Consider the following 26,507-nt stretch of genomic DNA (forward strand, 5'->3'; position numbering starts at 1 on the left):
TAGCAAAGGCATACACCTCTCTCTCCTGTTGAAGAGGGGTTACTAATTTTCTGGGGATATCAAGAGCTGTTTCCTGTCATAAGACAAAACTTTTGAGGTCCATGGGATCTAGTCTAGATAGGTTTCTCAGTTGTATATTTGGAGAAAATATTAACTCCAGATAAAGAGAAAGTGCAAGGAGGTTAGACCACTGGAAGACCAGCATGTTCATGGAGAAGAAACAATAAAAATAGGATTCATCTGACTTCTATAATGGTCTTGGGAACAGATTTCAGAAGGAAATTATCCTTTCTTTCCAGACTAGTGTCCCATGGGAAAATGATATGCTCAGAGGAGGGACTAAAAATGAATGAGCAGGTATGGGAAACTGTAAATATCTCTTCTTCTGCAGTATCAGGATGTGCAACCTTGATTTGAAGAGAATGTAGCTGTTGCTTTTGGATTCCTAAGTCTGGGTGGGAACCAATGCTTCACTCCTTCCCGCTGTCTTGTCAAAGAACACACCTTCAGTCTCCATTCTCAACCATTCAGGGAGAATTCAGACTTCCACACTGAGTCCTGCCTCTCAGGGACCCCATCAAGGTGAGTCTGAGAGCCCATTAATGTCAGGGAGAACTTCAGCTTGAGGTCACCTGAGAGCCCAGCTCATAGCTGAGAGATTGCTCAATTTGTGTACTGGGTAGACTAAAGTATTTATAATGTATTTAATATGTTATAAAGAGAAGTCTGTTGAATCAGCAGTACAAGGGTAGTCATTGACAATTAAGTGATGAAAATGCAAGTCCAACTGGATGAGGTGAGGAACAGATGGGAGGCATAAAGTGGTTTCGATAATATTAGAACATATTAGAGAAATTTCAAAGTTAAGGAGAGTAGAAATATAGAGTAACTGAGGGTGTTTTCAAACATTTTCATGGTGGGATGTATTTGAGTATGTTTTGTATTCATTAGAAAGACCCAGACCCATGTAAGTAGATATTATGTTGTAACAATAATTCTTGAGACATACATTTCACAGTACCATCTCTCATTTTGGGTATTCACATGAAAAATTTTGTTTAATATGTAAAAATGGGTATACTACCAAGCATTATTTTGCTATATTATATTACCAAGACGTGGGGAAGGAATGGGGACACTTGTAATGCAGAAGAAAAAAATCAGCCAAATATCATCACCAGTGATAACCAATTCCATTTAGTGACAGGAAACTGTGCTAAGATTTTGAATGAGCATATAAATTTACAATGACTAATTTAGAATGATTCTGTTGTCTCTCCAAGTTCAAGCAGCTAACATGTGGCAGATCAAGATTCAAAACTGACATTTATTTTTCTGATTCAAAAAGTTTTGAACCTAAAATCATGAAAAATCTTTAACAATTTTTCTTTAGAAATCTCTTTTATTGTTGTAGATTATATCTATATTTTTAAATTGTGAGTGAATTCCCTTTGTTTACTTTTCTAGTGGTGTCAATCAGTTATATTTCTTAGCATCGTAAAGATTTAACTCGTTTCTCTTTCGAATACATTTTTTCTTGCTGTTTTGTTAGTTATTCTGGGCATCAGGGGGATAGAACCAGGGGTGGAATGCTGCCAGAACCAAAGAGCTCTCTCCTCATCACAATCGCTAAGGGATCACCTGAGACATTAGATCTTGTTTTTGTCTCTCTCACCTTTAAAAAAAAATTTTTTAAAACCATTTTCAATACAGAGCACAAAATGTTCTTATTTAAATGAAACCTCATGTTTACATGTTAATGGGAAGCTTAACAACTTGAATTTGGGAACAGTTTCTATATTCTTTATGGTCAAGATAAGTTGATTTCAAAAATATGCCTGTATCATTCCTTCCGTAATTCTTGTGACTGGAACTGAGAAAAGTCGAGCAGTAACATGGCCCTAAGATGCCATAGTGTGCTGTATCTGTGTTTGAGGTTGTGTTTTGTGAGGCATGAGCAGTCCTCTAGGTAGTGGAACCCAAGATCCTATATTGCAAAATGTGTCCTTAAATGCAGATGCCAGAATGTAAATTGACAAATGGAAATGAAGAGACTGTTTTAAATTGTAGAAATTCTTTAACAAAATTTAAAATGTAAAAGGAACAACATGTGGACAAAGTACTCCCTGTGATCTGAAGTTTCAGCATCTGCAGAAAGATCACCTCCTTCCTCTACAGTCTGTGACACCATTTCTCATCATTCTCCCTCTTGCTCATTCTCCGGAATACTTTTTGTTTTCTCTTTGAGTGCTGAGTATCTGAAAGAAATGTCATCCTCAGGGCCTTTGCACTGACTCTTTCCACAACAGGCATACACGTCCCCAGATAACCTCATGACTCTTACTCTGTTTTCCTCCAGGACTCTGTTTAAGTGGCGCCTTGCTAGCAAGTGAAATATAACATTCCCTTTCCACTATTTTATACCTGCTTTTCTTTTCATAGCACTGGTCAACATCTGACAGGGTATATATATATTTCTATTTTCTAGTTTATCTTCTTTCTCTCTTGTTTCAGTACCGTATATTCTTACCCTAAAAGATTATCAGCCCTTAACAAAAATTCCTCAAGTGCATGAAAAATTTTGCCTTAAAATGGTATATTACATGACCTGTAGGGAAAATGCTGTGGGACAGGAACTCCTACTCATGGGTGTCACAGCACCTTCCTTAAAGGCAGTATGATCAATGTAAATATTTCCTTGACAGAAAAATATAAATTCTAGCAGTTCATTACATTATTGACTATATATTAAAAACTAATCGTATTATTTTTCTTTTCTTGTTGTGACCACCACCACATGCTACCAGGCAATGATACACAAATTTCAGAATTTCTTCTTCTGGGATTTTCGGAGGAACCAGAACTGCAGCCTCTCATCTTTGTTTTTTTCCTCTCCATGTACCTGATCACTGTATTTGGAAACCTGCTCATCATCCTGGCCGTCGGCTCAAACTCCCACCTCCACACACCCATGTACTTCTTCCTCTTCAACCTGTCCTTGGTGGACATCTGTTTCACCTCCACCACTGTCCCAAAGATGCTGGCGAACATCCTGACACAGAACAAAGTTATAACCTATCAAGGCTGCATCACGCAAATGTATTTTTTCCTACTCTTTGCGGGTTTGGATGTCTGTCTCTTAACTGCGATGGCCTTTGACCGTTTTGTGGCCATCTGTCACCCCTTGCATTACATGGTCATTATGAACCCCTGGCTCTGTGGACTGCTGGTTCTGGTATCCTGGAGCATATGTATCTTGAATTCCTTGTTACAATGCTCGATGGCTTTGCAGCTGTCTTTCTGTACAGTTTTAGAAATCCCCCACTTTTTCTGTGAACTCAAACAGATGGTCCAACTTGCATGTTCTGACACCTTTTTAAATAACATTGTGATGTATTTTGGGGTTGTTCTGCTAGGTGGTTGTCCCCTACCTGGTATCCTTTACTCTTACTCTAAGATAGTATCTTCCATATGTGGAATCTCATCAGCTCGGGGGAAGTATAAAGCATTTTCTACCTGTGCGTCTCACCTCTCAGTTGTCTCTTTATTTTACTGTACGGGCCTAGGAGTGTATTTCAGCTCTGCTGCTAACCGCAGGGCACAGTCAAATGCGATAGCCTCAGCGATGTACACTGTGGTCACACCCATGGTGAACCCTTTCATCTACAGTCTCAAGAATAAAGACATAAAAGAAGGTCTAAAAAGAGTTTTTGAGGTGGAGGCTATAAAAAGACCTGTCACCTTGGGATTAAAAAAGTGCCCATGATTGCAGGGCTGAAAACATTTTAGAGCCAGAAATTTCAATTCTTTGCTCAGATGTTGGAAAAAGCACTTGCTTTTTCTATTTAATTCCTAGAAGTCCTATACCTTTATTTTAAATTTCTTTCTACAATTTGATAATTCACTTGATTAAGCTCAGCCTGTGTGATTTATGGACAATTTTTATTTTTCTATTTTCCTCTTCTCATGTTTTCTCAGTTTTGGCTGGGAAATATTTGGAAATTTCCATTTATTTCATAGGTAAGTTGTATTTACTAAAATAATAATCCATTTAAAAATTAAATCTATGTTCTTAAATAACTTTTTAAAACAATTTTCTTGAGGTAATGATCCTGAGTTGTATTGCTGACATGGTAAAAACTGTACAGACAACTAAAGTCAGGGGAGAAGAAAATCTAATGCTGAAATTTTCAGTTTGGGACTGTCATTCTTTTCTACACCACTACCTTGACTGCTCTTGTTAATGCCAAGTCTAACATGCTAATGAGTTTTACTACTGGTTTCCTGTTGTTATTCTTTATTTGGCCTAGTGTCCCCACTGCCTACTATAGGCACTGACAGAAATTGATTATCAAACATCTATCTCTCAGTGGAGTCTATATTGAAAGGAAATTTTGAATAAATACATTTATTTTATGTGGTCTTAGTGTCAGAGGTGACTTTACATATGAGGAAGAAAAACTTTTAACCACACATTTTATTATCATAAAAAATGTTCTTTTTCATGCTGTACATGTACTCATTGAATATAAGAGACTAATGCTCATGTATAAGGTTTAAAAATTAGTTAACATATAATATTATATTAGTTTCGGGTACACGGCATAGTGATTAGACATTTTTATTTAATTCTCCAATCCTACTTCTTGGTATTTATCCGAAGAAATAAAAAACACTTATTTGAAAAGATATATTCACCCCTATGTTCATTGCAACATTATTTACAATATATAGAAGCATCCTAAGAGTCCACTGATACATGAACATCAAGATGATGTGGTGAGGATGGCTCCATCGGGGAGTGGTCAGCACGTCTGCTTTGCACGCAGAAGGTTCTGGGTTTGCACCCTAGATGGAGCCACCAACCATACCCCAGGTGCACCAGGCCTTGGGCATGCCAGACCCCCATTTGCGCCAGGCCCCCCAAATGTGTGGGGGGTGCCAGGTCCCGGGTGTGCCAAGTCCCAGGTGCACACTGCGAGGATGTGGGAGAGGATGCCCAACCTCCTCTTCCCCTTATGATCCAGTTCTTAAGGGGAAATGGCAACATCCATGCATGGGTCAGAGGTGGAAGTGGAGGGTGAATTAAAGAGGGGAAAAAAAGATGATGTGGTATAGACACCCCTATTTTGTGGTTAAAACCGGGGGCGGGGAGGGAGGTGCATCTCAGCTGCAAAGGTTCTCTCTGAGGATGGAGAGGTCCCAGCCTCACACCAAGCTCCCTAACCCAGGGTACCAGGGTCAAGAAGAAGAAGTACCAATAAATTTTTTGCTGCGAAAACTAGTGGAGATGGTGGCTGAGTGAGATGGATGGCTGCTGGACTCTTAGGACTTCCTCTTAGATGCCCCGTGCATCTTACTTGCTGGGGTTCACTCACCCTGAACTCCAGTGCTGATGAGGCGGCTCGAAAAGCACCAGGGATTTATGGAGAAGAGTCGAATTGTCTGGATTTAGAATGAGGGCTGAAGGGGCAGCTTTCTTCCAGTTAGAAGTGCTGGTAGAAGCCTTTGTTCCTTTGGTGAGCCTTACCCTCACAGCCTGCATGCCCAGGAGACCACCATATCTAACTCTCCGTCAACCTGGCTAACATCATTCACCCTGCCCTGGTGACTTCCTGACACTCCGCCACTTCCAATTTGCATACTCACCCAAGCCGCTTCCAGTGGCTTTCCTATACAAATGGCCCATCTTGGCTCATGCTGTGGACTTTCCTAAAAATTCTCCAAGGTTTACAAATCCCAACAAATCCCAACATCTGGCCTTGGTGTGCCCATACCTGTTGCTAAGCCTGGAACTGGCAACAGCCAGAGTTGGCGTGCAGTTTGGTCTCTCCAAGGCATGTTGACCCTAGCACAAAGGACAACCACCTGCAGATCACTTTCTGGCTCATACTAAGTGGCCCCAGGCAAGGCACAGGTTGCATCTGATGTTGGCCTGCACCAGAAGCCACATAAGAGACCCCAGAACCAATATACTGGTGGCTAGCTTTGGACCACAAGAGAGCATATTAGAGAATCACCTAGCCACCTCCACAAACAAAACACCCAAAGGGCAGACTCAGCAGGCACCAGAGCCCTGCTAAAGTGAATCCTGCTCCACAGGGTCAGCCCCTGCCCAATAGCTCCTCCATTGTAGTCATGGCCTGTCTTCACAAACAATCAGCCTGAGAGTCAATCCTGCCCACTGATGTGCTAACAGCAAACAAGGCTCGACTACAACAGGAAGGCACATCACACAACCCACACAAGGGACACACCTGGAGCAGCGAGCTTAGGTGACCAGGATGACTGCGCCACTGGGCCTCATATAACACCTACTAGGTAAGGATACTCTGCCAAGACTGGGAGATCGAAAAGCTCTACCTCATGCATAGAAAAATTTTAGGAGGCAGCCTAAAAGGAGGGACAAAAAACATGTCCTAAATGAAGAATAGAACAAAGCTCCAGAAGAATAACTAAACAAAACGGAGACAAGCAATCTACCAGATGGAAAGTTCAAAACTCTGGTTATAATGATGCTCAATAATTTCAGTGAGAATTTTGACAAGAGATAGGAAACATACAACCAGAGATAGAAAACAAATAAAAAAAGAACCAATGAGTAGTGAAGAATAAAATAACTAACATAAAGAATTCATTATAGGGAATCAATGGTAAATTGGATGAAGCAAAGAATAGAAACAGCAATTCAAAAGATAAGGTAGCAGAAAACACTGAATCAGAACAAAACCTAAAAAACCCCCCAAAAATGAGGATAGTTAAAGGGGATTCTGAGACAACATCAAACGTACCAACATTGCATGATAGGGTATTAGAAGAAGTGGTAGAGCAAGGAATTGACAATCTGTTTGAAGAATTAAGGACAGCAAAATTTCCTAACCTGGCTAAGTAAATTGACATACAAGCTCAGGAAACACTGAGAGTCTCAAACAAGGTGAACTTCATGTAGAGAAGAGGCATGAGAATTAAAATGTTGAATCAAGCTACATTTAGAGACAGTGAAATGCTGATCAGCTCTGCAGCCAGGCCAGGAGGACACCTGCAAAACCAGCAGAAAGATTTCTGCTGCATTTGCTAGCAACCCCTTTCCTCCACTTGTGAAAAAGGAAACAGGAAAAACAGAGTCTTTAAGCATCACCCTACACAAATAAAATTGTTCATTCCCTGTGGCTAAAACCATAGGGAACCTGTGGATTAAAGGCTGAGAACTACCTTCAGGACTTTCGGGCTATGTGCTCTTCCCCTTCTATTTCCTCACTGTATGTTCATATAAAAGGAAATGGGTAAATAAAGTTTTTAAACTAACTCATAGAAACTAAAAAATGACACATAAACTGTATCCAGTGACTCTCGGGGCTTCCCCCCCCTTGTCTTGGGATTTCGTCTTTGCTTTATGTAGTCTTTGCTTTTCCCCTTCTTCAATAAACTTACTTTTGGTCATAACTTTGGCGTGTGTGTTAAATTCTTTCTACACTGTTAGCCAAGGATCTTATTCTTTTCTCAGTGCAGGGCTTGGTCTCCTTCCTCTCCACCCCTACCCCGACACTTTGGGAAAATTTCTTCTGTCCTGCATCAAATCCAGGAGGCTTACACCAACACAGCATAATTAAAATGCCAACACTTAGAGACAAAGAGAGAATCTTAAAAGCAGCAAGAGAAAGGCAGTTAATTAACTGCAAGGGATCTCCCAGAAGACTGTTAGCCGATTTTTCAACGGAAACTGTTGAAGAGATTCGCATGAAATATTTAAAGTGATGAAAAGCAAGGATTTACAACCAAGATTACTCTAACCAGCAAAGTTATCATTTAGAATCGAAGGACAGGTAAAGAGCTTCTCAGACAAGAAGAAGCTAAAGGAGTTCATCACTTACAAATCAGTATTACAAAAAAAATGTTAAGGGGTCTTCTGTAAGAAGATAAAAAAAGATTAAAAATATAAACAATAAAATGGCGATGACCAAATATTTATTAACAGTTACATTAAATGTAAACATATTAAATGCTCCAATCAAAAGACATAGAGTGGCTAAATGGGTAAGAAAACAAAACCCTTGCATATGCTGCCTATAGGAGACCCACCTCAGATTGAAAGAAACCCACAGACTGAAAGTAAAGTGATGGAAAAAGATACTTTGTGCAAATGGAAACGAAAAAGTGTAGCCATACTTATATCACAAAATAGACTTTAAAATAAAAGCTACAAGAAGAGATAAAGAAGGACTCATCAATTATACTTCTGGATATTTATCCAAAGAATCTAAAGTCACAACTTCAAAGGGACATGCACATCCACATATTTATTGCAGCATTACTTACATTAGCCAAGATATGGAGGCAACCTCGGTGTCTATCAATAAATGAATGGATAAAGATGCAGTGGTACGTATATGCAATGGAATAATAGTCAGCCATAAAGAAGAGTGAAATCTTGCCATCTGCAACAACATGGATGGATATAGAGGTCATCATGTGGAGTGGAGTCAGTCAGACAGAGAAAGATAAATGTGATGTGATTTCGCCTATATATGAGATCTAAGAATCAAAATAAATGAAAATACGAGACAGAAAGAAACTCATAGATACAGAGAACATATTGAGGGTTTCCAGATGACAGCAGCATCGGAGGATGGGTAAAAAGAAAAGATAAAAAGTACCAATTAGTAGTTACAAAAGAGTCATGAGTATGTAAAGTATAGCATCAAGAATATAGTCAGGATGTCAGAACCATGGTGGAGTGAGAGATGTACCAGATCTCTCCCGTTAAGACAACAATAAGATGAACATCTAAAATTCAAAAACCAGACCAAACCAAACCAAACCAAAGCAAAACAAAACACTTGACCTGCCAAAAGCATGCCTGCACAATGGATATGTGCATAAGAGTTATCACAGATCAGAAACCCAGGAGTTGGGCGGTAGACTGGGAAAAATAAAAGTGCTACTTCTCTCAGCCAGATTTCCTGCAGGAGGAGTGGGAGGGCAGAAGGTGTGGCAGGTTCCCTGAATAACTCTGTCTGAGAGAGCTGTGAGCTCCATGTGGCTGGTGGCGGTGCCCAGACATCAGTGCAGAAAGCAGAGGAATGGGGACTGCAGAGAAGCGGGGTCAGCAGAGAAACAATAGTTAATTATTACCAATCTTGGCTGCAAAATAGCCCCATCCCCTAACCCAGAGGACCCCTCCCCCCATGTCCTCTAAGACAAAACACCGTGGAGCCATAGGGAATCTGAGCAAATGCTACAGAAACCATTGCTAACAGTGATAGAGAACGAGACTGAGGGTAGTGAGCGTGATTGACTATCTATAAGAAAAAAAATGCATTATTAAGACTTTATATAAAGCAGGGTTCCAAGAGGCTTAGATGCCACCTACTGGAAACCAAAAGAAAAACTCCTTCTTTGCAATAAGATAAAGAGAGACCTTTATACAATAAATCTTCTTTCTGGAAAAAAGCAGAATACACTTCCATTAATGCCCAGGAGGAGACATAGTCTATTAAACATCATAAACAACTAAAGTGATAAGGAAGTTCAGAAAGAACGTGAAAAATTCCAGAAAATAACTTAAAAACATAGAACTATGTGACTTAAATGACAGAGAATTCAGGATGGTACTTATAAAAATGCTCAATGAGATCCAAAACAATTCATATCAACAATTTCAGAAATGGACCAAACAACTAGATGAGCAGAATGAGTTCTTTAGCAAGAATACTGAAACCCTCAAAAAGAACCAAATAGAACTTAGGGAGATGAAGGACACACTGCAAGAGATGAAACATGGAATAGCAATCTTGGGAAATAGAGTCCAAAAAATGGAGGAAAGAATCAGTGATATCGAAGATAGACATCTAGAAATAAATGAGAAAGAAGAAGAGAGAAATCGAAGAATGAAATATAGTGAAAGAGAAATTCAAGAAGTAGCTGATATCATGAGGAGAGGAAACATAAGAATAATGGGCTTTCTCAAAGGGGAGGAAAAGGAGCAAATACTTGACGAAAATTTCCCAAATCTAAGGAATGAGCTGGAGCTTGGAATTCAAGAAGTCAACAGAATACCCAATTATCTCAACCCAAAAAGGCCTTCTCCAAGACACATCGTACTAAAATTATCAAAAAATCATGACAAAGAAAGAATTCTCAGGGTAGCTAGGGGAAAGAAGAAGATAACCTGTAAAGGAAAACCCACTGGAAATTCTCGATTACGAGACCTGCATCATAGGTAATAATGGAAGTGTTTAGCTCACCTAAAACAAAATGACAAAAAAAATACATAATTAGGGGTAAAGTGACCCCTATTCAGGCAAATAGAAGCAGAGAGGTGTAACCCATACTAAGAAAAGGCATTATAGGCTTAAACTATAAGAAAAGATTTGCTATAGCAAGATAGTAATGAATGTTTAGCATACGAAAGTGACAAATTGAGACAACAATGACTGAAAAGGGGAGGATTCAAAGATCTAAATTCATAAAGGGGAATGGAGATAAGGCACACACAGAAGACAGTGGATGACTACACACACACACACACACACACACACACACCTATCCTCTATATATTTGAAATGGTAGCCACACACAGAAGATTTGGAACCGAGATACATAACATAAAACAAGAAGGACCAGAGGGAAAACTCACAAAACCTAACCAAAAAAGAAAAAGAAACACAGGTACAAGGAAGCAATGGAAACACCGAGATACCAGAAAGCAAAACATAAAATAGTAATAAGAAAACTTCATATTTCAATAATCACCCTAAATGTAAATGGATTGAACTTACCAATAAAAAGGCGCAGAGTTACAGATTGGATCAGATAACAAAACCGAACCATATGCTGCCTCCAGGAGACACATCTCAGCTCCAAAGACAAATATTTGCTAATGTGAAAGGTGTGAAATGATATTTCAAGCAAATGGCATTCAGAGAAAAGTCAGAGGAGTGGCACTAATATCAGATGAAAAAGACTTCAAAATAAAGAAAGATAATGAGGGGCACTTCATAATGATAAAGGGAATCACACATCAAGACGACATAACACTTATTAATATCTATGCTCCCAATCAGGGAGCTCCAAAATATATAAAGCAATTACTAACAGAACTAAAGGAAGAAACAGACCAAAACGCTATCATAGTAGGGGACTTAAATACCCCGCTGTCAGATATAAACAGATCATCCAAACAGAAAATCAATAAGGAAATAATATCCTTAAATGACACACTAGACCAATTGAACATCATTGACATTTACAGAGCCTTTCATACCAAAAAAGCTGCTTATACACTCTTCCCTAGTGCACATGGAATACTCTCAAGAATCAATCACATACTGGGACACAGAGATAGCCTCAACAAATATAAGAGGATCGAAATCATACCAATCATATTCTCTGATCATAGTGCTTTGAAACTAGATCAACTGCAAAAAGAAATCAGGAAGAACCACAAATACGTGGAGATTAATCAACATGTTACTAAAGGATGACTGGGTGAGAGAAGAAATAAAAAGAGAGATCAAGAGATGCATAGAAACAATCGATAATGACAATATAACATATCAAAACTTTTGGGACACAGCAAAAACGGTAATAAGAGGAAAGTTCATATCATTACAGTCTAAACTCAAAAAACAAGAATGAGCCCAAATAGACAACTTAACCTTTCATCTTAAAAAACTAGAAAAGGAAGATAGAGGAATAAAATGGAGTAGATGATAGAGGCTCTGTTCATCCCACTGGTGACTAAATCAAAGTTGTGATGGAAACAAGGAGCAGCAGCAAGGAAAACACCTGGAATCTTGATGAACGAGCCACACAACTAGGGAGAAATCCAAGAAAGCACCTTGCAACAGCAGAACGTAAAATGGGGCAAGGACGTGGGGCAGCCCAGTCTCGAACAGCTGAGACGGAGGGTACAGCAGTGGCAGACTACTCTTAAAGAGATGGCTTACACGAGAGGATTTTTGCGATGATGGACCCACTCACTCTGAGCACTAGTACTGATCCGGCTACACACAGGGGGCACCAGGGACTTATAGGGAGACATTGTTGGAGTGAGGGCTGAGGTGACACTCACTCTGTACAGAACTGTCAGCGGTATTCATTGTTCCCTGTTGAGGTCTCCCCACTCCCAGTGCGCCGGACACAGCCACCACAGCTGTGAGGTCATCAAACTGGATAACAAAGGTCACTCTGTCCAGAGGATCCCTTGAAACCCTGCCTCCCCCGACTCGTGGCCCCACCCAAGCCACATCCAGGGATATACTCAGTGAGTCAGGTGCTCCTTGCTAAGACTCGAGGAGGCAGCTCGCCTCAGTTTCTGGTGTGGCCTTTTGAGGCAACTATCAGCAAAGCCTCTGTGGATTGCTGGCTGAATCTTAACAGGTGGTCCCGGAGGAGTAGATGCTTGGCCTAAGTTTGGCCTGCAGCTGAACCCCTCTCAGGACTGTGCCACTGGACACCTACTTCACAAATCCACACTAATAAGACTGGGAGAGTTAGGAGCTTTTCTTAGTACATAGAAACAGACACAGAAAGGCAGCCAAAATGTGAAAACAAAAAAGCAGAAACCATATGAGAAAACACAACAGAGATTCAGATATAATGGAGCCAAGTAATCTAACAGATGCAGAGTTCAAAACACTGGTTAAAAAGATGCCCAATGAACTTTTGGTTAAATTCAGTGAGAACTTCAACAAAGAGATAAAAAATATAAAAATGGAAATTATGAAACGGAACCAGTCAGAAATAAAGAACACGTTGTCTGAGATCGGAAGTATACTAAATGGAACAAACATAGGAATAAACGAAATATATAAAGAGAAGGATCAAATGCCCTATCTAGAGGATGAGGAAGCCAAGGACACTCAATCAGAATGGCAAGAGATAAGATGTCAAGAATATGAAAGTAATTTAAGGAGCATATGTGACTCCGTTAAGGGTCCAAATATCCGTCTGATTGGCATAACTGGAGAAAATCAAAATGTTTAACAGCTGTTTGAAGAAATAATAATGGAAAACTTTCCTAACCTGGTCAAGGAAATGGACATAAAACTCCAGGAAGCTCAGAGAATTCCAATAATCGGGGATCCAAAGAGGCCCACAGCAAGACACATCATAATTCAAATGCCAAAGTTTAAACACAAAGACGAAATATTAAAAGCAGCAAGAGAAAAACAGATAGTTACCTATAAGGGAACACCCATAAGACTGGCAGCTGATTTCTCAAAAGAAACTATGCAGGACAGAAAGGCTTGGCAAAAAATATTCGACAGGATGAAGACCCGGGATCTACGACCAAGAACAATTTATCCAGTAAAGCTGTCATTTAGAGTTAAAGGACAGATAAAGAGCTTCCCAGACAAAAATAAGCCAAAGGAATTTATCAGCACTAAGCTAGTATTATAGGGAAATGTTGGAGAGACTTCTCTAAGAAGAAAAAATGTATCAAAATAGGAATAAAGAACGGTAACAACTACATTCCTATCTGTAAGTACTTGAAATGGAAAAGAATGACATGCTCCAGAAAAAGGTAGAGTGGCTGAAAGGATAAGAAAACAAGGTCCCTGCAATGCTGCCTACAAAAGACTCAGTTCAGGTTAAAACACACACAGACTAAAAGCAAGAGGATAGAAAAAGATAATGCTTTGATGGACCTAGGAAGTAATTAAGTCAGACAGAGAAAGATAAATAGTATATGATTTCACTTGTATGTGGAATCTAAGGCATGAAAAGAACCAACTACTCAAAAACAGACACAAGTATAGGGGACAATTTGGTGACAGACAGAGAGAGGAGAAGGAGGAGTGGGGTGCTGGGAGAAGGCAGTAAAGGGTTAAGGAAGTACAAATTGTAGCTGATGGATGGTAACGGGGATGAGGAGCATGGCATAGCGAATGCAGTTGTATCAATATGTTGGATAGATGGAGGGTCAGGGGAGGGAGGGAGCAATCGGGGGGATCACTTTATGAAATATATAGATGTCTAACCAATGTACTGTATACTTTACTATTAAAGTAAATACATTAATTAAAAAGTCTAGAAAGGAAGAACAAAGTAAGCCTAAAGTTAGCAGAAGGAAAGAAATAATCAAAATTGGAGCAGAAATAAATGAAATTGAAAGCAAAAAAAAAAAAATAGAGAAAAAATAATGCGACAAAGAGCTGGTTCTTTGAGAAAGTTAATAAAATTGACAAATCCTTGACTAGACTCACTAAAGAAAAAAGAGAAAGAACACAAATTCACAATATCGAAAAGTGGAGAAATTATGAAAGACACCACAGAAATACAAAGGATCATTCATAAATACTATACAAAAGTATATAACACCGACTTTAATAACCTACAAGAAATGGATCAGTACTTAGAAAGATACAACCTTTTAAGAGTGAATTAAGAAGAACTGGAACATCTAAATAGACTGGTCGGCAGTATTATAATTGAAATAATCATCAAAAACCTACTAAAAAGTAAAAGTCCAAAACCAGATGGCTTCATCAGTGAATTCTACCAAAAAGCCAAAGAAGATTAAATACCTGTTCTCAAACTTTTCCAAAAAATCAAAGAGGAGGCAATACTTCCCAACTCATTTTATGAGGCCCATATTACCCTGATACCAAAAACTGGTAAAGATAACACACACACACAAGAAAACTACAGTCCAATATCTCTCACATACATGGATACAAAAATTTTAAATATGATACTAGCGAACTGAATACAACAACAAATTAAAAAGATTATACACCACAATCAAGTGGGCTTCACCATGAAGGCACAGGGATGGTTCAACATATGCAAATAGATTAATGTGATATAACATATAACACATAAATATATTAAAAAATAAGAATCATATGATCACATCAATAGATGCAGAAAAAACCTTTGACAAGATACAGCATCCATTTATGATTAAAATACTTCACAAAATCAGTATAGAAGGAAAGTAACTTAATATCATAAAGGCTATACATGACAAACCCTCAGCCAACATTATACTTAATATTGGTGAAAAACTAAAAACCTTTCCTCTAAGATCAGCAACAAGGCAAAGCTGTCCACTATCGCCACTCTTATTCAGTATAACATTGGAGGTCCTAGCGAGTGCAATCAGGCAGGAGAAAGATATAAAAGACATCCAAATAGGAAAGAAAGAAGTCAAACTGTCACTATGTCCAGATGACCTGATTCCCTATATAGAAACCCCTAAAGACTCCACAAGAACACTACTAGAAACAATAAGAAAATACAGTAAAGTTTCTGGATACAAAATCAATGTTCAAACATACGCAGTGTTCCTATACTCTAATAATGAAATGTTAAAAAAAAAAGACTTGAAAACCCATATCCAAAAAGATATTTGCACACCAATGTTCACAGCAGCATTATTCACAGTGGCCAAGACATCAGTAAAACCAAAGTGTCCTATGATAGATGATTGGATAAAGAAGCAGTGGTACATAGATACAGTTAAATGTATTCAGCCATAAGAAGAGATGAAATACTGCTATTTGCAACAACATGGATGGACCTTGATATAACCATGCTAAGCGAAATAAGCCAGGCAGAAAAATCGGAAAATCACATGACATCACTTGTATGTGGCATATATACCTAAAAGCAACAAACGAACTGGACAAATGAACTGAGACTCATGGATATGGACTATAGATTAGTAGTTACCAAAGGACAGTGAGTGGAGGATGAGGGGAGAGTAGACGAGGTAAAGGGTGTCAAATACGTGGTGACAAAGAAATCTAACTATGGGAGGTGAATGCACAGTGTAAACATATATATGTCTTACTGTTAAAGTGTACAGCTGAAACTTATTGAATTTAGTTAACCAATGGCGCCATAAGAAATAAATAAAAAAATACATTTAAAAAAAGTCTGTGAACTAATTGATCCTACATTCACTCGTCTGTCTACCTAATTGTACTTCTTTGTCCTTGCAAATGGATCTCTAATTGGATAATTCGAATTGGCTATTACTTGTTCATACCACCCTAACATGCTCAGACCAAACCAACAGACCCCAAGATGGTAGACTTCCAGCAACAGCCCTAGAGGAGGAGCCACAATATCTGTGGTATATATTAGAGGCTGCTTGTGTCCTATCTATATCACTTTGCTTATCTTTTCTGAGATTTCTCAGCCCAATTGCCAATGCCAGCTCCTGGGCTTCTTTGCCCGGGAGCTTTATCTGACCAACAGAACCCCCTCTGCACATTTCCATGATTTTCTGAGAATTGCAGTGGGATAATACCCACAAGCCCTGCAGAGATATCTTATGTTTTCATTGTAGTCACCCCACACTTGGCCTTTAGAAATTCTTTAAGATTTTTCCTGAAACAAGGTGTGTTTGCATGATGGCCCTGGCTTCTCCTGATGTCCCTCCCCACGCAAGCTTTTCTTCACATCCTATCTCTCGTTGGAGTTGTCTCCCTTTTTTTGGCTGTCAGGATATCTGGTTGTTTTGTGATCTTGGCTCTCTCAAAAGTTCAAGAAGAGTTATGATTTTGTAGATTATTTGACATTTTCTTCCTAGTGTGAGAGAGATGTATTTTCCAGGTTTCTACATTCTAAGCCAAAATGGAATTTGCAACTTTCTACAAAGTGTTTGGAAGAAAAAAGAGAGAAAAACACACACACAGAATATAAGAATTTTTTTCGTGTCTTATAGAAAATAAAGTACAGGTAAGTACTCACACTTAAATCCATTTGCTGAATTTTGGAATGTGAGAGCTATTTGACTTTAGACAGTAAAGTAAGTATACGTGTAAGTATCTGGAGTATTATCCTCATGGCTTCATATTGAAACCAGTGGAGACTAAAATAGAATCACTGTGGTTACATTTAAAAGTATCTTTACTTTCTTAGGCTTTTTTTTTCATTTTGGAGTTTTTAATATTCATATACAAGTCATCTGGAAATACAAACTTGAGCAAACCTGTATTCTGCCATGTCCATCCATCTGAAAGTTAATAATTATTATTCAGAATCATACAACCAGAGGAAAATAGGGGCAAAAGGGGTCAAATATTTGGTGACAGAAAGAAATTTAAATTTGGGTAGTGAGCACACAATTTTATACACACACACATGTATATATGTATATATGTACACATATACATATATATTTACCTATTGTTGAATTGTTCACTAGAAATTCATTTGATTTTATTCACCAATGTCATCCCAATAATTTCAATAAAATAGAATCATAAAAAGGAGTGTATTAGGCAGATTTGGTAACAAGCAACTCTCAACATCATAATGTCTGAAAAAAACAAAAATTTATTGTTCATCACAGTACATGTATACTGCAGAGGATCTGTGGCTCTGACTTACCTGTGCTTTGCTCAGTGCATGCTTTCATTCTGGGACCTATGCTGATGAAACAGCTCCTGTGTGAGAAGGTGTTCATGCTCACAGAAGAGGAGAAGAGTAAGAGAAAAGGGTGCAATCTCACATTGCTTCTTCCTTAGGCATTGAGAGGTCATGTCTGCTTGCATTCTAGCCACCAAAACATGTCTCATGTCCAATTCAAAGCCGATCAATAGGGACATACACTCCCCCCAACTAGAGGCACCTTCAAGACTCAAAGCAATGGGTGGGGATGTACAGACCTAATAAAATGAGGCCGTGAATCAATAATTGTGCAAGATGAAACAAATTCTACTTGGGACAGAAACAGAAACACAAGCATTTTATACTTTTGATGATACCAAAAGTTTAAGAGATATACACTGTAGACTTGCAACAAGGAAGAGAAGAAATGAAGGAATAATTAGATTTATGAAGAAACAGTAGCTTTGTAGATATTCCCCAGAGTGAACCATAGGACACAGTAAAACAACTAGAAGGGTCCAGTGTTAGGTGGTTAGAAGTTATGTCACTGAACACAACACAGTGTAGAGCAATGTCCCCTGTCTGCTAATTGTGTGGGGCCCTCGTGGAAGTCCTCCTTCAAAATGATAGCTCCCTGTCTCCTCATGGCAGGGTAATCCTGACTCACTCCCTGTCCCAAAGTTACAGTGAGCTTGGTAAGTGCAGTACTGGGACATGGTCACAACTGCTGCAACGTACTGAACATCTGCTCTGTGCCAGTAATTTCCCATCAGTTCTAACATTTTTCTAACTTATCACACCAAATCCATAACATAGGCGGAATTTCCCTACTTATAGATGAAGAACCAGAGGCCTTAAAGTTTTATTTCCTGTCATGAGAGCAATACTCAGAAGGCACGTGTAAACTTGAGTGTGCATAAGTTGAGCTACTGAATCCAAGATTTGAAAACCTATGGTTAACATGACATATGTGATTGGATTTTTGACGGAGAAGGAAGTACAAAAAAAATTCATATTATTAAATAGAATGCTTGACCACAGCCTTGATACTCAGATGGTTCATAGACCAGGACCTGCAGCATCTATACAAACTAGGAGGTAGTTACAAATGTGGAATCTCTGCATTACCCCAGACCTGTCACAGAATGTACATCTGAAAAATGTCCCCAACCGATTCGTATACTCACTGATGTTGGAGAAGTTCTGGTGAAGAATGATATTTCTCATCTCACCACTATTGACCTGGATAATTTCTGCTGGATAATTTTCTGTGGTGGGCGTTATCCTGTGCATTGTAGGATATTCTGCCGCATCCCTGGCCTTAGCCCACTAGGTACAAGTAGGACTTTCCCAGGTGTGAATAAACAAAACTTTCTCCAGACATTGCAAAATGATACCTAGAGGCAAAATCCCCCTAGTCAGACCTACTGGCTGAGGGCATAAGCACTGGAAATATATTGAGGAAATTTCAATCAAAATTAGTCCTTTTCTCAGTTCGTAACTTAAGACAGATCACTTAACCTTTCTGAACTCCATTTTTGCAAATGTAAAATGGGGTCTATAGTGGTACTGACCACAAATAAGAGATATTTGTAAAAACGAAAGAAGATAACCAAGCATTGAGATTTTGGGCTCGGTCCATGGTGTATAAAAAGATTTAAATATATCTTATAGTTGAACATTTTTAAGAGTAAGTATTCTATAGCTCTAACTAGATTCATATACTCTCATAGAGCATGAATCTCCAAACTGACTTGTTGAAAACCGAGGATTATAGTCTACATTGTTTTGTAGCAAAGGAACACACTTCTCTCTCACGTTGAAGAGTGGTTACCAATTTTCTGGGGATATCAAGGGCTGTTTCCTGTCGTAACACAATACTTTGGAGGTCAATGGGACCTAGTGTAGAGAGGTTCCTCAGTTGTAGATTTGGGATAAATATTTACTTCAGGTTAGGATAAAGTGCAAGGATGTTAGATCACTGAAAGGCAGGCATGTTTTGGAGAAGGAACAATAAAAATTGGATTCACCCAATTTCTATTATGGTCTCTTGGGAACAGATATCAGAAGGAAATTTTCCTTTCTTTTCAGACCAGTGTCCCATGGGAAAATGATATGCTCAGAGGTGGGACTAACAGTGAATGAGCAGGTATGGGAAGCTGTAAATATTTCTTGTGCCGCAGTGTCAGGCTGTGCAACCTAGAGTTGAAGAGAACATAGTTGTTGCTTTGGATTACTAAGTCTGGTTGGGAATCAATGCTTCACTTATTCCTGCTGTCTTGTCTGAGAACACTCTTTTGGTGTTTGTCACCAAACATCAAGGGTGGAATTCACACTTCCACACGGAGTCCTCTCTCTCAGAGACCCCATCCAGGTGAGTCTGAGAGCCCAAGAGTGTCAGAGGGAACTTCAGCTTGAGGTCACCTGAGAGCCTAACTAGCCCAGCTCATAGCTGAGAGACTGCCATGTTTGCATGCTAGGTAGACTAAAGAATTTATAATTAATTTCTTTAATATGACATAAAGAGAAGTGTCTGTTGAATCAGCAGTACAAGGGTAGTCATTGACAATTAAGTGATTGGAATGCAAGTCCAGTCGGATGAGATAAGGAACTGATGGGAAGCATAAAGTGGTTTCAATAATATTAGAACATATTAGAGAAATTTTGAAGTTAAGGGGAGGAGAATTATAGAGTAACTGAGGGCATTTTCAAACCTTTTCATGGTGAAATGTATTTGGGTTGTTCTGTATTCATTAGGAAGACCCGGACCCACAGAAGTAGATATTACATTGCAACAGCAATTCTTGAGAAATACATTTAACAGCACTATCACTTATGTGGGGTATTCACATAAAATATTTTATTTAATATGTCAAAAAGACTATGCTACCAAGCATTACTTCATCATATTCCGTTACCAACATGTGGGGAAGGAATGGAGACATTTGCAATGTAGAAGAAAAAAATCAGCCAAATATCATCACCAGTTATAATAAATTCCATTTTGTGACAGGAAAGAACTGTGCTAAGCTTTTGAATGAGCATATAAATTTACAGTGACTAATTTATAATGGTTTTGTTGTCTCTCCAAGTTCGAGCAGCTAACGTGGCAGATCGAGATTCAAAACCGACAGTTATTTTTCTGATTCAAAAAGTTTTGCACCTAAATATCACTGAAAAATTTTTAACAATTTTTTTAGAAGTCCTCTTCTATTGTTACAGATTATATATTTTCTTTTTAAAATTGTGTGTTAATCCTCTTTGCATATTTTTCTAGTGGTGTTCAATCAGTTCTATGTTTTGGCATGGTAAAGATATTACTCCATTTTCTTTCAAATAAACTGTTTCTTGCTGTTTTATTAGTTATTCTGGGCATCAAGGGGATAGAACCAGGGTGAAATGCTGCCAGAACCAAGGAGCTTTCTTCTCATCACAATCACTCAGGGACCACCTGAGCCATTAGATCTTGTTTTTGTCTCTCTCACCTTTTTTCAAATGCTTTTTAACAATTTTCAATACAGGGCACAAAATGGTCTTCTGAAAATGAAGCTCCATGTTTATATGTTCATGGGAAGCTTAACAACTTGAATTTGAGAACTGTTTCTATATTCTTTATGGTCAAGATAAGTTGATTTTGACAATGTGCCTATCTGTATCATTCCTTTTATAATTCTTGTGGCTGGAAGTGAGAAAAGCCTGGCAGTAACATGGCTCTATGATGCCATAGTGTGCTGTGTCTGTGTTTGAGTGTGAGTTGTGAGCCATGAGCAGTCCTCTGGATAATGGGATCCAAGACCCTATACCTGAAAATGTGTCCCTTAAATGGAGATGACACAATGTAAAACAATAGATGGAAATGAAAGGATCATTTTAAACCATAGGAATTCTATAAGAGATTGAAAAATGTAAAAGGGGGTCTACTGCCATACCACCCTGAACATGCTCGATTTTGTCTGATCTCGGAAACTAAGCAGGGTCAGGCCTGGTTTGTACTTGGATGGGAGATTACCTAGGAAGACCAGGTGCTCTAGGTGTAAAAAAAATGTAAAAGAACCAATACGTGAACAAGTCTCCTCGTGACTTGAAGTTTCAGCAGCTGCAGGGAGAATACCCTTCCTCCACAGTCTGTGACACCATCTTTCACCATTGTTTCTCGCTCATTCCCCTGGATATTTTTCTTCTATTTGAGTGCTGACTGTCTGAAACAAATGTCATCTTCAGGGCCTTTGCACTAACTCTTTCCACAACAGGCATACATGTCTCAGATAACTTCCTGACTCCCATTCTGTCTTCCTCTAGGACTCTGTTTAAATGAAGACTTGTCTGCAGGTCTACCGGAACTTCATGAAATATAACTTTCTTTTTATACAATTTTATACCTGTTTTTTTTATAGCACCAGTTACCATCTGACATGGTATATACATATTTTCTAATTTATCTTCTTTTTCTATCATTGGGTTGTAGGGAGTTTTGTTTTTCAACACTGTAAACTCTTACCCTAGAAGATGGTCAGCTCTTAACAAAAATTCCTCAAGCCCTTAACAAAAATTCCTGAAGTGAATGAAAAATTTTGCATTAATATGCTATATTAGATGACTTGTTGGGGAAAATGCTGAGTGTGGGACAGGAACTCCTAACAACAGGTGTCACAGCATCTTCCTTAAAGACAATATGATCAATATAAATATTTCCTTGGCTGAAAAATATAAATTCTAAGAGTTTATTATATTAATGACCCTGTGTGTAAAAATGAATCATGTTATTATTTTTTTTCTAGTTGTGACTACCACTACATGCTACCGGGCAATGGTACACAAATTTCAGAATTTCTTCTTCTGGGATTTTCAAAGGAACCAGAACTGCAACCTCTCACATTTGGGCTCTTCCTCTCCATGTACCTGGTCAACGTGTCTGGAAACCTGCTTATCATCCTGGCCATCAGCTCAGACTCCCACCTCCACACACCCATGTACTTCTTCCTCTTCAACCTGTCCTTGGTGGACATCTGTTTCACCTCCACCACTGTCCCAAAGATGCTGGCGAACATCCTGACACAGAACAAAGTTATAACCTATCAAGGCTGCATCACACAAATGTATTTTTTCCTACTCTTTGCAGGTTTGGATGTCTGTCTTTTAACCGTGATGGCCTATGACCGTTTTGTGGCCATCTGTCACCCCTTGCATTACGCAGTCATTATGAACCCCCGGCTCTGTGGACTGTTGATTCTGATGTCCTGGATCATGAGTGTCCTGAATTCCTTGTTACAATGCTTGATGGCTTTGCAGATGACTTTCTGTACAGTCTTAGCAATCCCTCACTTTTTCTGTGAACTCAAACAGATGGTCCAACTTGCATGTTCTGACACCTTTTTAAATAACGTTGTGATGTATTTTGGGGTTGGGCTGCTAGGTGGTTGTCCTACAGCTGGTATCCTTTACTCTTACTCTAAGATAGTGTCTTCCATATGTGGAATCTCATCAGCACAGGGGAAGTATAAAGCATTTTCTACCTGTGCGTCTCACCTCTCAGTTGTTTCTTTATTTTACTGTACGGGCCTAGGAGTATACCTTAACTCTGCTGCTACCCACAGCTCACAGTTAAGTGCAGTAGCCTCAGTAATGTACACTGTGGTCACACCCATGCTGAACCCTTTTATCTATAGTCTCAGGAATAAAGACATAAAAGGGGGTCTAAAAAGAGTTTTTGGGGTGGAGGTTATAAATCGATCTATTATTCTGGGATTAAACAAGTGTCCATGATTGCAGTGCTGAAAACATTTTAGAGCCAGAAATTTTAATTCTTTGCTCAGATTGTGGAAAAAGCACTTGCTCTTTCTCTTTATTTTTTAGAATCACCATATCTTTATTTTAAATTTTTTTCTACAATTTGATAACTCACTTGATTAAGCTTTCAGCTCTGTCTGGTGTATGCATAATTTTCTATTTTTCTATTTCCGTATTGTCCCCATGTTTTCTCAATCTTGGTTGAGAAATATTTTAAAATTTTTATTTCTTTCATAGGATAATTAGTATTTCTTAAAAAATAATTCTTTCTAAAATGTATCAAAATTATTTATTCTTTCTAATTAATTTATTCTTTTTAAAATGTATCTTTCTAAGTAATTTTTTATAGTTTTCTTGAGGGAATGATCTTGAGTTGTATTACTCACATGAAAAAAACTACACTTGGCAATTAATTTTAGTGCAGAAGAAAATCTGAAACCAAAGTTTTCATTTTGGGACTGTCATTTTTTCTACATCACTACCTTTACTGTTCTTACTGGTAATGTTAACTAACATGCTACTGAGTTTTACTACCGGTGTCCTGGTGTTATTTTTTTTGGCCTGTTTTTCCCACTGCCTACTACAGTCACTGACAAAAATTGATTATCAAACATATATCTCCCAGTGGAGTCTACATTAAAAAGGAAATTTGACATATCTTTTTTTTTTTATTAACACCTATAGCACCTGGTCTTCCTAGGTGATCTCCTGTCCAAGTACTATCCAGGCCCAACCTTGCTTAACTTCTGATATCAGACAGGATTGGGCATGTTCAGGGTGGCATAGCCATAGTGAAAGGGAAATTTGAATAAGTAGATTGACTTTATGTGGTCCAAGTGTCAGAGATTACTTTACATATGAAGAGGAAAAATTTTAACCACATATTTTATTATTATGAAAAATGATTTCTTCATGCTGTACATCTATTCATTGAATATAAAGGACTAGTGTTCATGTATAAGGGTTTAAAAAATTAGTTACATATAATATTAATTAGTTTTAGATAAACAACATAGTGATTAGACATTTTTATTTAACCCTCCAATCCTACTTCTGGATATTTATCTGAAGAAATAAAAAACACTAATTTAAAAAGATATATGCACCTTTATGTTCATTGCAACATTATTTACAATATACAGAAACATCGTAGGAGTCTATTGATACAATAACATATAAAGATGGTGTGGTATAGACGCCCATGTTTGGTGGTTAAAATTTTGGCAGAGGGATCTCAGAGGTGGAGGTCCTTCTGAGGATGGAGAGGTCCCAGCATTATACCAAGCTCCCTAGCCCAGAGTATCAGTGTCAAGAAGAAGAATTCCCTTGAAATTTTGGCTGTGAAATTTAGTGGAGATCATGGCTGAGTTGGACGGAAAGCTGCTGAAATCCCAGGTCTTCCTTTTAAATGCTCCATGCACGGAATTATTTGCTGAAAGATTCACTCACTCTGAGCTTCAGTGCTGGGGTAGCAAGTTGAAAGGCACCAGAGATTTATGGAGAAGAGGTGAATTGTGTGGATTTAGAATGGGGGCTGGAGGGGCTGCTTTCTCCCAGTCAGGAAGCCTTTATTCCTTTGGTGAGCCTTTCCCTCATCCAGCAGCACACCCAGGAGATCACCATATCTCCATCAAACTGGCTAACACCATTCACCTGCTCTGTTGATTTCCTGACACCCTTCCCATCCCAACTTGCATACTTCCAGTGGCTTTTCCATACAAATGGCATGTCTTGGCTCATGTTGCGGACTTTTCTAAAATTTCTCAAAGGTTCTCAAATCCCAAACAGGCAGCATCTGACCTGGGCGTGCCCGTCTGTACCTGTTGTCTGTAGCCCGGCACTGTTGGCAGCCAGTGTCAGTGTGCAGCTCAGCCTCTCCCAGGTACCTGAAGCCAAGCACAAGGGGAAATCCTCTGCAGAGCAGTTTGTAGCTTATAGCAAGTGGCCCCCGGCAAGGCACAGGCTGCAGATGAACTTAGCTTGCATCAGAACCCACATAAGAGACCGCAGAACCAATATACTGGTGGACAGCTTTGGACCACCAGAGACCACACTAGAGCACTACCCAACCACATCCACAAACAAAACACCTAAAAGGGCAGACTCAGCAGGCACCAGAGCCCTGCTAAAGTGAATCCTGCTCCATAGGGTCAACCCTGCCCAATAGCTCCTCCATTGTAGTCATAGCCTGTCTTCACAACCAATGAGCTTGAAGGTCAATCCTGCCCACTGATGTGCTAACAGCAAACAAGGCTCAACTGCAATAGGAAGGCACACCACACAACCCACACAAGGAACACACCTGGAGCAGTGAACTTTAGGTGACCAGGGAGACTGTGCCACTGCATAACACATACTAGGTAAAGCCTCTCTGTCAAGACTGGGAGACAGAGTGCAACTCTATCTTATGCATAGAAAAAACCTTGGGAGGCAGCCACATGAAGAGATAAAGAAACATATTCCAAATGAAGAATAGAACAGAGCTCCAGAAGAATGACTAAACAAAATGGAGACAAACAATCTACCAGATGGAAAGTTAAAAACTCTGGTATAAGGATTCTCAATAATTTCAGTGTGAACTTTGACAAAATGATAAGAAACATAAAAATAGAAATAGAAAACATAAAAAATTAACAGCAAGAAGTGAAGAATACAACTGAAGTAAAAGATTCATTAGAGGAATCAACAATGGATTGGATGAAGCAGAGAATTGAAACAGCAATTCAAAATATAAGGTAGCAAAAACCCTTAATTAGGATAGCAAAAAAAAAATCCAAAAAAATGAGTATAGTTTAAGGGGCTTCTGGGACAACATCAAACATACCAACATTTGCATCATGGGGTATTAGAAGAAGAAGAGAGAGAGAGCAAGGAATTGAAAATTTATTTGAAGAATTAAGGACAGAAAAATTTCCTAACCTGGCTAAGTAAATAGACATACAAGCTCAGAAAGTACAGAGAGCCCCAAACAAAATGAACCTCATGTAGGGAAGAGGTATGAAAACTAAAATGTTGAATCAAGCTACATTCAGAGATTGCAATATGCTGATCAGTTCTGCAGCCAGGCCAGAATGACATCTGCAAAACCAGGAAAGATTTCTGCTGCATTTGCTAATAACCCCTTTCCCCAGCTTGTGAAAAAGGAAACAGGAAAAACAGAGTCTTTAAGTGCCACCCTACACAAATAAAATTGTTCATTCCTGTGGCTAAAATCATAGAGAACCTGTGGATTAAAGGCTGGGAACTGCCATCAAAACTTTCACACTACATGTTCTTCCCCTTTCCCTTCCTCACTGTATGTTCATATCGAAGGAAATGGGTAAACAAAGTCTTTAAACTGTAACTCATAGCAACTAAAAAAATGACATATA

At 38.8% G+C, this 26,507-nt stretch overlaps 2 protein-coding genes and 1 pseudogene across 2 annotated transcripts; all 3 read left to right on the top strand.

Annotated features, from left to right (window-relative positions):
* Nucleotides 1-2,797: 2,797 nt before the first annotated feature.
* LOC107507381 (olfactory receptor-like protein OLF4) lies at nucleotides 2,798-3,766 on the top strand. The gene has a single exon (XM_016138464.2). It carries the CDS (start codon nucleotides 2,798-2,800, stop codon nucleotides 3,764-3,766), a length of 969 nt encoding a protein of 322 aa, XP_015993950.2.
* Nucleotides 3,767-21,264: 17,498 nt separating this feature from the next.
* LOC118612750 lies at nucleotides 21,265-21,383 on the top strand (annotated as a pseudogene).
* An 859-nt stretch (nucleotides 21,384-22,242) lies between these two features.
* Nucleotides 22,243-23,112, top strand: LOC118612392 (olfactory receptor 7A10-like). Its single transcript, XM_036233360.1, has 2 exons — nucleotides 22,243-22,597; nucleotides 22,883-23,112. Exons 1-2 carry the CDS (start codon nucleotides 22,243-22,245, stop codon nucleotides 23,110-23,112), a joined length of 585 nt encoding a protein of 194 aa, XP_036089253.1.
* The last annotated feature ends 3,395 nt before the right edge of the window (nucleotides 23,113-26,507 follow it).

This window comes from Rousettus aegyptiacus, unplaced genomic scaffold (assembly GCF_014176215.1).
Source record: "Rousettus aegyptiacus isolate mRouAeg1 unplaced genomic scaffold, mRouAeg1.p scaffold_m13_p_16, whole genome shotgun sequence".
NCBI lineage: Eukaryota > Metazoa > Chordata > Mammalia > Chiroptera > Pteropodidae > Rousettus > Rousettus aegyptiacus.